This window comes from Pinus tabuliformis, chromosome 3_1, assembly GCF_031772625.1.
Source record: "Pinus tabuliformis cultivar Carrire ecotype Pingquan chromosome 3_1, CPIR1, whole genome shotgun sequence".
NCBI classification, from domain to species: Eukaryota; Viridiplantae; Streptophyta; class Pinopsida; order Pinales; family Pinaceae; genus Pinus; species Pinus tabuliformis.
Window position 1 is genome coordinate 474,932,810 of NC_142301.1, and position 12,185 is coordinate 474,944,994.

Sequence of the window (12,185 nt, forward strand, 5' to 3'; positions counted from 1 at the left end):
TCTTCCGCTGCTCGGAAGATCCTCGATACAACGTAGATAACGCATCCAACATCTCCTTAGTAGTCCCTCTGCTAGTGATGTGACATAAATTAGAATACATGATCCTTCACGCTGTCAAGGATCATTCTCTTTGCCTTCGCCATTTCTTCTTTGTACTTCTTCAGCAGATTCTGATCTGCAGGCACAACCACCACGCCGTCGACATATGTCTTGAGAGCGTGCTCATCTAGAAGGAATGACATTCTTGCCTTCCAAATGACATAGTTGGATGCTCCGTCCAATCTATCCTGATCCCTCAAACCACTGGTTGCCATCTCTGCCACAAAAAACTATCGAACTGCTCCTCTCTGCTCTTACTGCTGCTGCTTAGCCAATAAGAGAACAAACTTCTTGGCGGGAAGTCTACTGAGGAAAAATTCCCTCACTGTGCTTCTCTTCTCTTCTGACGTCTTTTTGCCCAACAAAACGACCTGCAAAAAAACTGCATCCCACCAACTCTTCCTCATGCTGAGGCTTTAGTGCTGCTCCCTCTGCCACGACAAGATTTAAATCTGGAAGCCCTTCTCTCTGTTGACTCACTTAGAGAGACACTGCCGGCTTGGATTGTGCAAACCACTCTGGGGATTCAAACTGCTGCCTCCTGTAGCTTTTTTGACCTCTTTTCTTGCTCAACGTTGGGTTCTCTGGCACTGTTCTTCTTGCTTTACCTGCACTTGCTCTAATACCATGTGAAAATTCCTTAAACTCGGCAATTTCTACTGCATCACTAATGATATTTCTCTTACATGTTGGATTTACATAAACGAGTTATTTGCAGTTTCCTACGACAAACATCGAAATACATACACTGTAGCCTACACATTAAATTATATGCTGAAACAAGAAACTGAACAATAGAGGAAAATACACACAAGTGATAGTTTTTTAAGACAAATGTCCCCGGAAAAATCCAATGCGGGAAAACTGGTGCAGCAGATCTGAGGGTTTTTATTATTATACAGTAGTTTTCTGAATATAACTTCTGGATGCCCTCCCAACAATCTAGTTACAGAGAAATATGACTGGTAGAATAAAATTGTGAGATTACCTCACTCTACACAGCAAGTCTCAGCTGATCCGACAGCTGAACTGCGAGTTCCCTGGCTACTTCTGTGCTGCCCCTTCGTGGGCCCTGCATCAGCCTCAAAGTCACTGCGTCACCTTAGCGCTGCCCCTTCGTGGGCCCTTCGTCACCTCAGCGCTGGATTTATTTGCTCTCCCATAGCTCTGACGTCAACCCTCCCGGCTCAGAACGTTAAACCCAACAAAGTTTTAGACTTCTGCTTGGAGGACTTCGCTGCCTCTACGTGAGCCCTTTTGGCTCAGCATCAACCCTTCCTGGGTACTGCACTACCTCCTTCTAGTGACTCTCTGCCTCTCTACTGCGTATCGTTTGCTCAGGAGAAGATTCTCCAACCAAACTATCCTTGCCCCTCACTGCAAAAACTCACTATCGAAATTCTCCTGGCAACTGCTCTGCTTCAGAAAATTGAACTTCTGAACTCACTCTGCGTGTCTTCCAAATGGCCCTCAAGCGTCCTTAAATAATCCTCTCGTTGACATTCAACGACCCAGATTAGAAGCTAATCAATGGCTAAGATCATTTATGCTTGATCCTCGTCTTCTTCTAGAAGTTACACCCACAGTTAGATTAATTCCCATTAGTTATTTTATTTTCCTAAGTTTAGACTTAGGGTCCCATAAAAAATAATTAATTATTTTAATAAAACTGTTTTTGGGTGGAATTTCCCAAAACACTTTCTGGGTTCTTTGGAATACATGTACCCAAGCCTCCCTGCAAAACTTGAGATTTAGAACACATATGATGCTACCAGAAATCAACAATGAGTAGCATATCTTGTGTTGTGCATGGTTGGTACGTTGATTATAGAATGAGGAGAAGTGGGGCTTTTTATACAAGTGCAATTTTGTACACTCTCCGGGCTGACTTACCTGTTTGGTTAGGCTGCCCTGCTGTGGGCCTAACTGATTTGAAGCTTTTGTACTACTTGAATGGGAGCCACTGTATTTGTTCTGTGTAAAGGTGGGACACCTTCCTAGCCTCATCCTAATCTTAGATTTATTTCTTTTGCGCTCGAAATGGTCAGGATTTCAATTCAGCAATAGTTAGTTATTTCCATGGTTAAGCCGTTACCTACATCTGCCTATGGGCTAACATGTACATGTGGACCACCCTCGTCACTTGTGGGAAATTTCCTCATTATGTAGTTATTTTCTTTGATGTTCGGTTATGAGACAACTTCTGTGGTTCAAATACCATCTTTTGGAAGCAGAATCTTCCTTTCTTATTTCACAATATTGCTCTTATCTTAATATTGGTATTTGATGTAAGTTTTTTTTTTTTTTTAGTTTAATTTTATTTTTACTCGAGTCCGGTGCTTTGATCTTTAGTGTTGTTATTTCTATATTCGTTCTGTAGCTATTATCGTTTATATTCGGTTATGAGACAACTTCTATGGCTCTAATACCATCTTTCTGAAGCAGAATCTACATTATTTCATAACAGTGCTCTTATTTAATATTGGTATTTGATGCAAGGTTATTTTTTCAAGATCTTAATTTTATTTTTACTTGAGTCCGGTGCTTTGATCTTTAGTGTTACTATTTCTATATTCGTTTTGTTTTTACATAACTTTGACTGGGAAGCATTGATTCGAAGTGTAGTGCAGGAGCGAATCACATTACCAAACAAGCATGGAGAGAAATTGGTGGGAGTATTAGATGATACTGGCTCAAGACAACTTGTTGTTCTTTGCCATGGATTTCGATCATCAAAGGTGGCACTTAGAGATTTTTAAATAATCATATAACTGTAACTTTTCTTTGCAGAACTTGCACATTGTAACATCCCAAATCAAATTTATACAATGTAATAATTTCAGTATTTTCCATGTTTTAAGAGATAAGAATGAAGTTTGTTTCAATTTATACGATAAATGTTTTACTTATTGTGGAAATATTATTCTACTTTATATCTGATTTCTGAATACTCAGTTATACAAATTATATAATCGAATAATGAACAGAAAGTTAGAAACAACAACATGCTAGCGAACAGAACATAACATGACATAGAATTATACAATATTTCAGAAAGCATTCCACAATGCCCAGGAAAATTGAAATATATACAAATGTTATCTTTATTCAGGATTTACAATGCGCTGTTTCAAAAGAATCTTCCTTTTCTGACAAACTGTCTCTACACAGAGCCTGCCCTGCCCTCCTTGAACATTTCCCATTGCTATCTGTACCTACTAGTCAATACTAAGTAGTAAGAATAGTGCCAAATATAATGTTCTCTATGATATAACGCAACAGATATATGTATTATTCCTATTTATTCCTCTCCTTTGGCGCCAATAACTTGACTCCATCTTCGGTGATGCAAGGCAGAAACTTAATCCCAAGCTTGGTCCTGCATGCAAGTTATTTATCCAATCACTTGAGAATATTTCTAATCTAACATTCAGATAACAAACTTCTCGTTGATGTCATTTGGGTCTAGCCCAGATGGTTGAGAGGAGTGTTTCCTCCTTGCTGAGGTTCAATTCCCACTAGTGATATGTTGAGTTCTTAATGAATATATTGTTGACAGAAGTTTCGAGTTTCTATAGAATCTGGTTTACTCTGGTTACCATCTTTGAAACGAGGGGAAGTGCTCTGTGGGTTTCCCTGGAAATACGTTTTATTACAGTGGAAAATAGGAAAGAAAGAAAGCATAATTAATCTTTCAAATAAACCACACAATTAAATTTTAAAATTTTAAATTCCCATGGTTTATGCGCCATCAAAATAGCTTTTCCCTTTGATAATATCGACAAAGCCAAATATTGTGCTAGCATTGTTATCGCAAAATCTAGCACCTTAGTGCAAAGACTCACTAAGCACTCTATATTAAGGACAACAATGGGATCAATCACCACTGTTACCTTAGTAACTGTTCCTCTGCTTTTCTGTGAATGGTATTATCCCCACAAGGGAGGCTTCATCAACAGATCTTGGAGATTAGATAACCCAAGGACTCCCAAGCTAAATACCCTCCAAGGGTTCTACTAAATAAAGCTCCCAAAGATTGTATTCAATAAAGTATGGTTTCAAGTGAGGTGAGAGATAATTGAAGATAACAAGTTCAAAGGAGCTATGGCTAAATCTAGAGGGTTTGAATAGTCTTGGAGAGGATCAAATAGATCTCAAACACATGCTGCCATTAAATTATCAATGACTGTTATAAATTGGGGTTTCTAATCAATACCATGTACTATGCTTAGGTATGGAAGGTTATCCAAAGGCTCTATTAGGTGCTTCCAATCCTAAGGGGAGAACAATTTCTAGGCCAACTCATCAATCAATAGGCGCATGTGGTCAATGATGTGGTGGTGGTTTACTTCATGGAGGGTGCCACAATATTTGTACTAGTTATGAAATTCCATCATCCTTGAGGGTTATAATACAAAGAGGGAGCACTCATGGGACTTGAGTTACCCCTTGCCTCAACCTTTCTACCACCCCTCTTGTGCACCTTTTTCTTCATTGATTTTCTTTTTCTTGCATTAGCTTGGGTTACTAGATTTCATTTATGCATCATTGACCCCCTAAAGATGAAGCACCCTTATTGCTCATCAGGGTTGGGATATTGATAGTTCTTTTTATTTTGATTGCTCATGCATTAGCTATTTTGATTGAAGAAAGTGTAACTATGTTCGGTCTTCATAAATGTAATTTTGATCTTTGTACTTGTAAAAGAAAAGAAATATTATTTTTTGCAAATTATAAAAATGAGTTTCTTGCTTAGCCAAAGTTAATTGGGAGAGGGAGCAACATTTTCAGAAGCTCCCAGTTTGGGAGCGATTCCGGGAGTGTTTTTTATATAATATATATATTTTTATATTTTTTATATTTTGATGCATTTATGTCAACAAAAGCATGTAGAATGATGAATTAGATATAAAAAACATAAAAAACATAGATTGAACCATATAACAACAATCATCTAGAAGTTATAATCTTCATCAACCACGTCCACAAGTTAGTAACATAGTAACATACAACATATTGAGTCTCATGATTCATCAATCTTAAAGTTTCAAACTTTCATAATTCAATATATAACATTTATCATCATTGATCACCAAAGTTGTACTTGTAAGCTAAGTGTAACAATTACAACAAATAATATCTAACATGAAATGAAATGTTATAAAATGAAATGAAATGAAACAACTTTCAACTTTCACGAAGCATCATATTCATAATTCATTACTAATGAGTTATAATTGCCAACTTCAAACTTAAATTGTCATATATTGTTTACAAAAATACGAAAGATTCAATAGTTATAAAAACTACTAGAAACCAAAAAAGACAAGTAAATCTATTATCTATTGCTAATGCTTGGGCCTCTTGTTGCCACGAGAAATGTCTAATTTTTTAGTCTTGTTGGAAAATCAAGATCTTTGTCATTAATATCACCCTCTAAGCATTAATATCCAGAGGTATCTTTGTCATTACCTTTGCATCTGTATAGGGATCTTTGTCATTAATATCACCATCAAAGCATTAACATAAGATAGAAAAAACATAGCATGTCAAGTCAAGATTTTGTTTAAGTGATGCGTACATTTTTAGGAGGATCATGATAGAGGAGTTCGACAACCAATGTCACTAACATCAAGGTACATAGAGGGATTGGTGTTCTTGATTAAATATGAGTTCTATACCCTAATACATGACAAAATCCAATGGAAACATTGCAATCCCCCCAATCTTGAAATCCTGAAAAACTGATAAGTCTGCTGGATTTTGAATGAGATCTAAAATTCTACTTTCTCCATATGAAATCCAATCAGGGTGGAACCACTCTCGAGCTCCCTGAGTCATTTCATGGTAATGTTAAAAATTTAAGTGAAAGGATGAAAATGAAGATTAAGGAGAATTTCAATACTAGGGCCATAGGTTTGATCATTAGGCTGCCCCACTCAAAATTTATTTTTTTCTTTGAAAAAAATTTGCATTTGGAATGTTACTGCAATTTTTTTTTACAGAAAAGACTAAACGCTCCTGAAAAACCAGGGAGCATTTTGTTTTTGTTTTTCGGGAGTGCGCTTCCGAAATCGCTCCCTCTCTTTGGGAGCACACTCCTGACTGGCTCTCGAAGCAATCCTGACCAGAGCGCGAATTTGGAGCGGGGACGTTGGGGGGGGGGGCTCCCTCGCAACCTTGGGTCTAGAACATGTTAGAGTGAAAAGGTGCTTGTGGCATCGAGTCAAAGCAACAACCAACAACACCACTAACATCGCTATAGGAAAGTCAAAGAGTCAAAGTAAATGTTGAAGACCCTTAAGGGCATGTAACACCATGTAAATTTATGTATTAGAGTCCAGGGAAGACCTCCAAGCAAATTCACAAGCCTCCTCCATATGTCAGCCTCATAAAAAGGACTAATTCGAATCTCGAAAGACAAGTTGGCTTAAAGTGATCAAGTCGGCCCAAAAGAGGAGGACAAACCACTATATATAGGGTCACTCATCCTCACCAAAGAGCAGCGAGTCCTTTGAAATCAGTGAGGAAGGAAGAGAAAAGGGTATGAAAAAGGATGAAGAAAGGTGTCTCTCTTACAACGAAGGAGGGATAGAAGACCGAGTTCACAAAGCATATTTCATGCCTAATTACAGTCACACGTGCAAAGAGAAGGAGGCTCAATCTGCTATCATAACTAACCTCCTAGTACAATCATACGAAGAGGTTTGGTTGGGCTAGAAAAAGGGTGCCAATTAGGCCTCTTACTCAAGTGAAGGAAGAGACTCTCAAGTGAAGGTAAGAGAGCAGGCAACGCTGCAATTCTTGAAGGTATTCTCCACACGAAGAAAGGGAAGACATACTACCGATGTTCCAGATTTGCAACCATAGTGAAGAAAAGAGAGCTCGGTTGGGTTAGTAACAAGGTCTTCTCCTTGATTAAGGAAGTCTCTATCTCAAGCAAAGGAAGAGAAGAAGTATATCTCTTCTAGGGCATAGAAACTAGGGTTGTTGCAGTGAAGTTGTCAGTTGCTGGAAGAAGGAGGACGAAGTGCTGCAAGAAGAAGTGATCTCAGGAAAGACTTGACTTGTGCTTGGAGGATCTTCTTGTCAAGGGTCTAGGGTTTGGCATTTGTCAATTGAAGCTTCAATAAGAGAAACTTGCAGAAGGGTTTTCCTCTCTAGGAGAGAGGTTTTGCCATGGCTAAGAGTGCTAAAATTGGCAACTAGGGCCAAACTCCATGCGGGTCACCTTATTTGTGGCAGCTGATATTTTTCAAGGATTTCTCTCATCAAGAGGTGTAGGATTGATGTAACGATCATCCGTTTCCGACATGTATTCACGGAGATATGAATCTATTTGTATTCTTGACAATTTGTCAAGGTCGGCCAGTAAGCAAAACAATGTTTTTCACCCCCAGCTTATCCTCAACATGGCATATAAAAGGAGGAGACCTTGTGGCATTATTCCACTCATCTCATCATCTCATTCTTCTCTCCTAGTCTGATTGGGTATGCGTAGGAGGAGTAAGGAGGAGTAAGTCTCTCACATGTGGGAAGGAGGACGTGGTTCTGTTTTGGCAACATTGACTTGGGTTGACCGAGGTACAGGAGGACTGTTTCAGCAGCGTTGACCAGCGTGAGGGTATATTTGACTGCGGATTAGTGTGGGGAGCCTCTTCCAAGCAAGCCGCAGTTCTGGACAACAAGCGTTGACCTCTATTTGGCCACCCTTTGACCAACGTTGACTGTCAAGGGTTGACTACAAATTTGCACTTTCGTTGACTGCTATTTGACCACCATTTTCAGACTGTTTTGGGCTGTCTATCATTGCTGTTGCAGGGCGAGTTGGTTGAGGTTGACTTGAGGCGAATTCTGACTTGTTTGACCAGCTTTGACTTTGCTAGTTAGCGTTTTGTTGCAACTGTCATAAAATTACAGATTTGTGTAATTGTACTCTCTCTCTTTGTTGAATTATTGAAGAATATAAGAAGAATTGATCAAGGGTTTCCCCACATTGGGGTTTGTCCCTTGGTTGGTGCCACATCTTGAGTCTTTTGTCTTGGTTTGTCTTCTACTATTTACATTTATGTTCTATCTGCATTCTACTATCATGCTGATGTGATTGCTATTCTGGAAATTGATATTGGGCTAATAAGAAAATTTGAAGTAAACTACTTTTAAGCATAGAACATACCATAATTTAACATGGTATCGCAGTTGAGGTGAAAATAAAGCCTAAGCAAGAGTGAAAGAGCAATCATCGAACAGAGTTGGAAAGGTCAAAAGGCTTCATTGGTTCCTCATCCCACTTCCTGGCCGAAGACAAGCTCCGTGAGAAATTTGACTATCACGGATGGAAGATGTCTCTTGATCTGACATTGGAAGAGCAAAAAGTGTTGGACTATGTGAGGGGTGAAATTCTGGAGCCTCCATGAAATGCACCGACTACTACAAAGAACAAGTACACTAAGGGTGAAGTCAAAGCGAAGAAGATTATCTGAGACTCAATTGACAAGCATCTGGTGGCCTACATTTCTGAGTTGAACACCTCCAAGGAGATCTACGACAGATTGGTAAGCTTGTTTAAAGTTAGTGATGCAAATCAAGTTTTGTTCCTCAAAAATAAGTTGAAGGATATTAAGAAGGGCAAGGACGAGGATATTCAATCCTACTTCTTAAGGATCACTAAGATCAAGAATGATCTCCTATCGATTGGAGAAGTCATTCCTGATAGGGAACTAACTATCACTACCCTTGGAGGGCTTCCATCCGAATGGTATATATTTAGAACTACTCTTCTCAACAATGTTCAAATTCTGGGATTTGAAGAATTGATGTCAAGATGCATTGAATAAGAGACAAGGATGGTGGAGCAAGAAATGCCTTCAAGCAAAGGCAACCCCACTGCTTTCTCCTCTCATGCCAAAAGGAGAAATAATTCTGGGTCTAAAGGTCATTTCAAAGGAAAGCCTGGATCGAAGGGTGGAAGGAAGGGAAGATGCTTCGTTTGCAATAAATTTGGCCACTATGCGAGGGAGTGTCCAAATAGAAAGGACACATCACATGATGATGATCAAAATCACTCTAGGGGCAACTCCAACAGCAATTAAATGGCAGGTTCAATGGCAAAGGAAAGAGGAATGTGGGAAATCAAGGAAATGTTCAACCCTCCAAGAAAGCAAGGAACTCCAGGTATGAATCAATTGTTGTTAATAATAAGCAAGATGAGTATTATCTGATATTGACCCTCTCCACCACCTCTCCTCTGGACTTGCTGGGCAATTGGCTTATTGATAGTGGTGCCTCAAGGCACTTCACTGGTTATAAGGAAGCTCTCTTTAATCTGATAGAGAAAGAGATAAACTTGGAGATTATTCTTGGAAACAATTCCACCCATCCCATTAAGGGTGTAGGGAATGTTACTCTTCAATTAAATCAGGGTAACACGATCCATTTGCAAGAAGTCTTATATGTACCTAATCTCAAGAAGAACCTGGTGTCCATTTCGGTAATGGAAGACAAAGGCTACAAGGTAGCGTTCATCGATGGCAAGGTACGTGTTTGGAAAAATAATTTTAAAGATGCTTTCACTCTTGGGTTCTGGGTTAACTCTTTATATCAAGTTGGAGGATGTCCATTGGGAGTCATGTCTTGCGACACATCTCTTCATTCTGAACTATGGCACCGGAGGTTTGCCCACCTTCATTATAAGGCTCTACTCGATGTGAGATAGATGGTGACAGGGATGCCCGAGTTCAAAGTAGAGCATGAAGGTGTATGTCCAGGATGTGCCGAAGGAAAGCTCAAAAGGGGACCATTCCCCTCAAGCCATAGCAAGACCTCTGACATTTTGCAGTTGGTTCACTCCGACATATCTGGTATGATGCCCGTGAACTCTTTGGGAGGATATCTATATTATCTCACTTTTACAGATGATTATTCTCGCAAGACTTGGATATACTTCTTGAAAAGGAAGGATGAAGTGTTCACCTGGTTCTGTCACTTCAAAGCCTTGATCGAGAATCAAACCGAGAAGAGAATCAAGATTTTAAGGACTGATAATGGGACCGAGTATGAATCCAATGAGTTCCATGACTTTTGCAAAGAAGCTGGCATTAAGAGGGAGACCACAACACCATACACTCCTGAGCAGAATGGTGTGGCTGAAAGGAAGAATCGTACAATTGTGGAAGTTGTTTGTGCCATGCTCCATGATCAAAGGCTTCCGAAGTTTCTATGGGCTGAAGCTGTGAACACCACCGTATATGTTCAAAACCGATGCTCTCATCAAGCATTGGACTCGAAGACTCCCGAAGAAATGTTCACTAGTAAGAACCTTGATGTCTCTCATTTTAGAATTTTTGGAAGTCCCGTATATTTTCATGTGCTGAAAGAGAAAAGAATCAAATTGGGTGCATCTGGAAAGAAAGGAATCTTTGTGGGCTATAGTGAAAATTCTAAGGGCTATAAAATCTGTGGTTGGTCAAAGGGAAGTCGAGATAAGTCATGATGTCACCTTTGACGAAGATATGGCTCTTAGCAAGGTTGACAATCTTCCTATTCTAAGGAAAGATAAAGAAGCTGACACCAGGAAGCCGGATGAGAAGGAAGATGAAATGATGCCTGATGTCGAAGAACCTATGGATCCTATTCAGCCTCCTCTGCAAGAGCCTTCCTCTTCTAGGAAGAGGCCCTCATGGCTTAGGGGGACTCTTGAAGATGCCGAGAGACATATTGCACCCAAAGGGACTTTCTATGAAAGAAAGAAGCCGACCAAGTATCAGGGATACTTGACCATTATGAGCACCATCATTCAAAACGACCCTACATCGTTCGAAGAGTCGTAAAGAATCAAGTATGGAAGGATGCTTTGAATGAAGAATACGAGTCCATCATGAAGAATGATGTCTGGGATGTGGTTCCCAGACCCCAGGGCAAAACATTTGTCACCTCGAAATGGCTTTACAAAATCAAGCATGAAGCTGATGGGAGCGCTGAAAAGTACAAGGCTCGCTTTGTTGCTCGAGGCTTCTCTCAAAAGAAAGGTGTGGATTATGATGAGATATTTGCAACTATTTCTCGATACACCACCATCCACTGATAATAGCCCTTGCTGCTTCACAAGGATGGAACCTACATCAGATGGATGTCAAGACCGCGTTCTTGCATGGTTCGATTAAAGAGGAATTCTATGTGGAACAACTCGAGGGGTTTGAGATTCATAATCGGGAATCTCATGTATGTAGGTTGAACAAAGCTCTCTATGGGCTGAAGCAAGTACCCCGAGCTTGGTACGAGAGGATCGATAGCTACTTTATGAAGCTGGGATTCACAAGGAGTGAAGCCGGTCCGAACCTTTACTTTAAGGTTGAAGATGATAAGCCTTGCATACTGGTGCTGTATGTTGATGACCTCTTTTTGACTGGTGTAGACCCTCTCATTCACAAATGTAAGAGGGAGTTGGCTTTCGAATTCGAGATGAAGGACCTAATACTGATGCACTACTTCCTAGGGTTGGAGGTCTGGCAAAAGCCAGGAGAAATTTTCCTATCTCAAGGAAAATATGTAGTGAAGATATTGGAGAGATTTGGTATGGTGGATTGCAAGCCCGTGACTACCCCGATGGAGCTTAACTTCAAGAAGTTATGCGGTAGTGCTGCCAGACTTGTATTGGGAAATGCTTTTGAGTATCGTCAACTCATAGGAGCATTGATGTTCTTGGTGAACTCCTATCCGGATATATGTTTTGCAGTCAACACGTTGAGCCAATATATGGTTGAGCCTCATCACTCACATTGGATTGGTGCCAAGAATCTTCTGAGATATCTTCGGGGCACAATCACTCATGGATTGAGATACATTGCCGGAGATGTGAGGCTGCATGGTTATTCCGATGTTGATTGGGCAGGCAGTGTGGTGGACCAAAAGAGCACTTTCGGGTGCTGTTTCTCTTTGGGTTCTGCTTCGATATCCTGGATGAGCAAGAAGTAGAAGTCAGTGGCTTTGAGCACTGCTGAGGCCGAATACATTGCTGCGAGTATGGCCTCATGTGAAGCTATTTGGTTGCGGAAGCTCTTTAGTGCACTGTTTGGTCATATTCTGGA

General features: G+C 40.1%; 1 protein-coding gene across 5 annotated transcripts in view; it reads left to right on the forward strand.

Annotated features, from left to right (window-relative positions):
- The window catches only part of LOC149187843 (putative uncharacterized protein YDL057W), a 383,231-nt gene that overhangs the window by 27,921 nt on the left and 343,125 nt on the right, over positions 1-12,185 (forward strand). For all 5 annotated transcript variants that reach the window (XR_016255791.1, XR_016255792.1, XM_089411483.1 and 2 more), the window contains exon 2: positions 2,725-2,837. Coding sequence is in view for 3 of the 5 variants with exons in the window: in XM_089411483.1 (XP_089267609.1) it covers positions 2,725-2,837 (113 nt within the window). In the remaining 2 variants the exon portion in view is untranslated. The remainder of the gene's footprint in view (positions 1-2,724; positions 2,838-12,185) is intronic.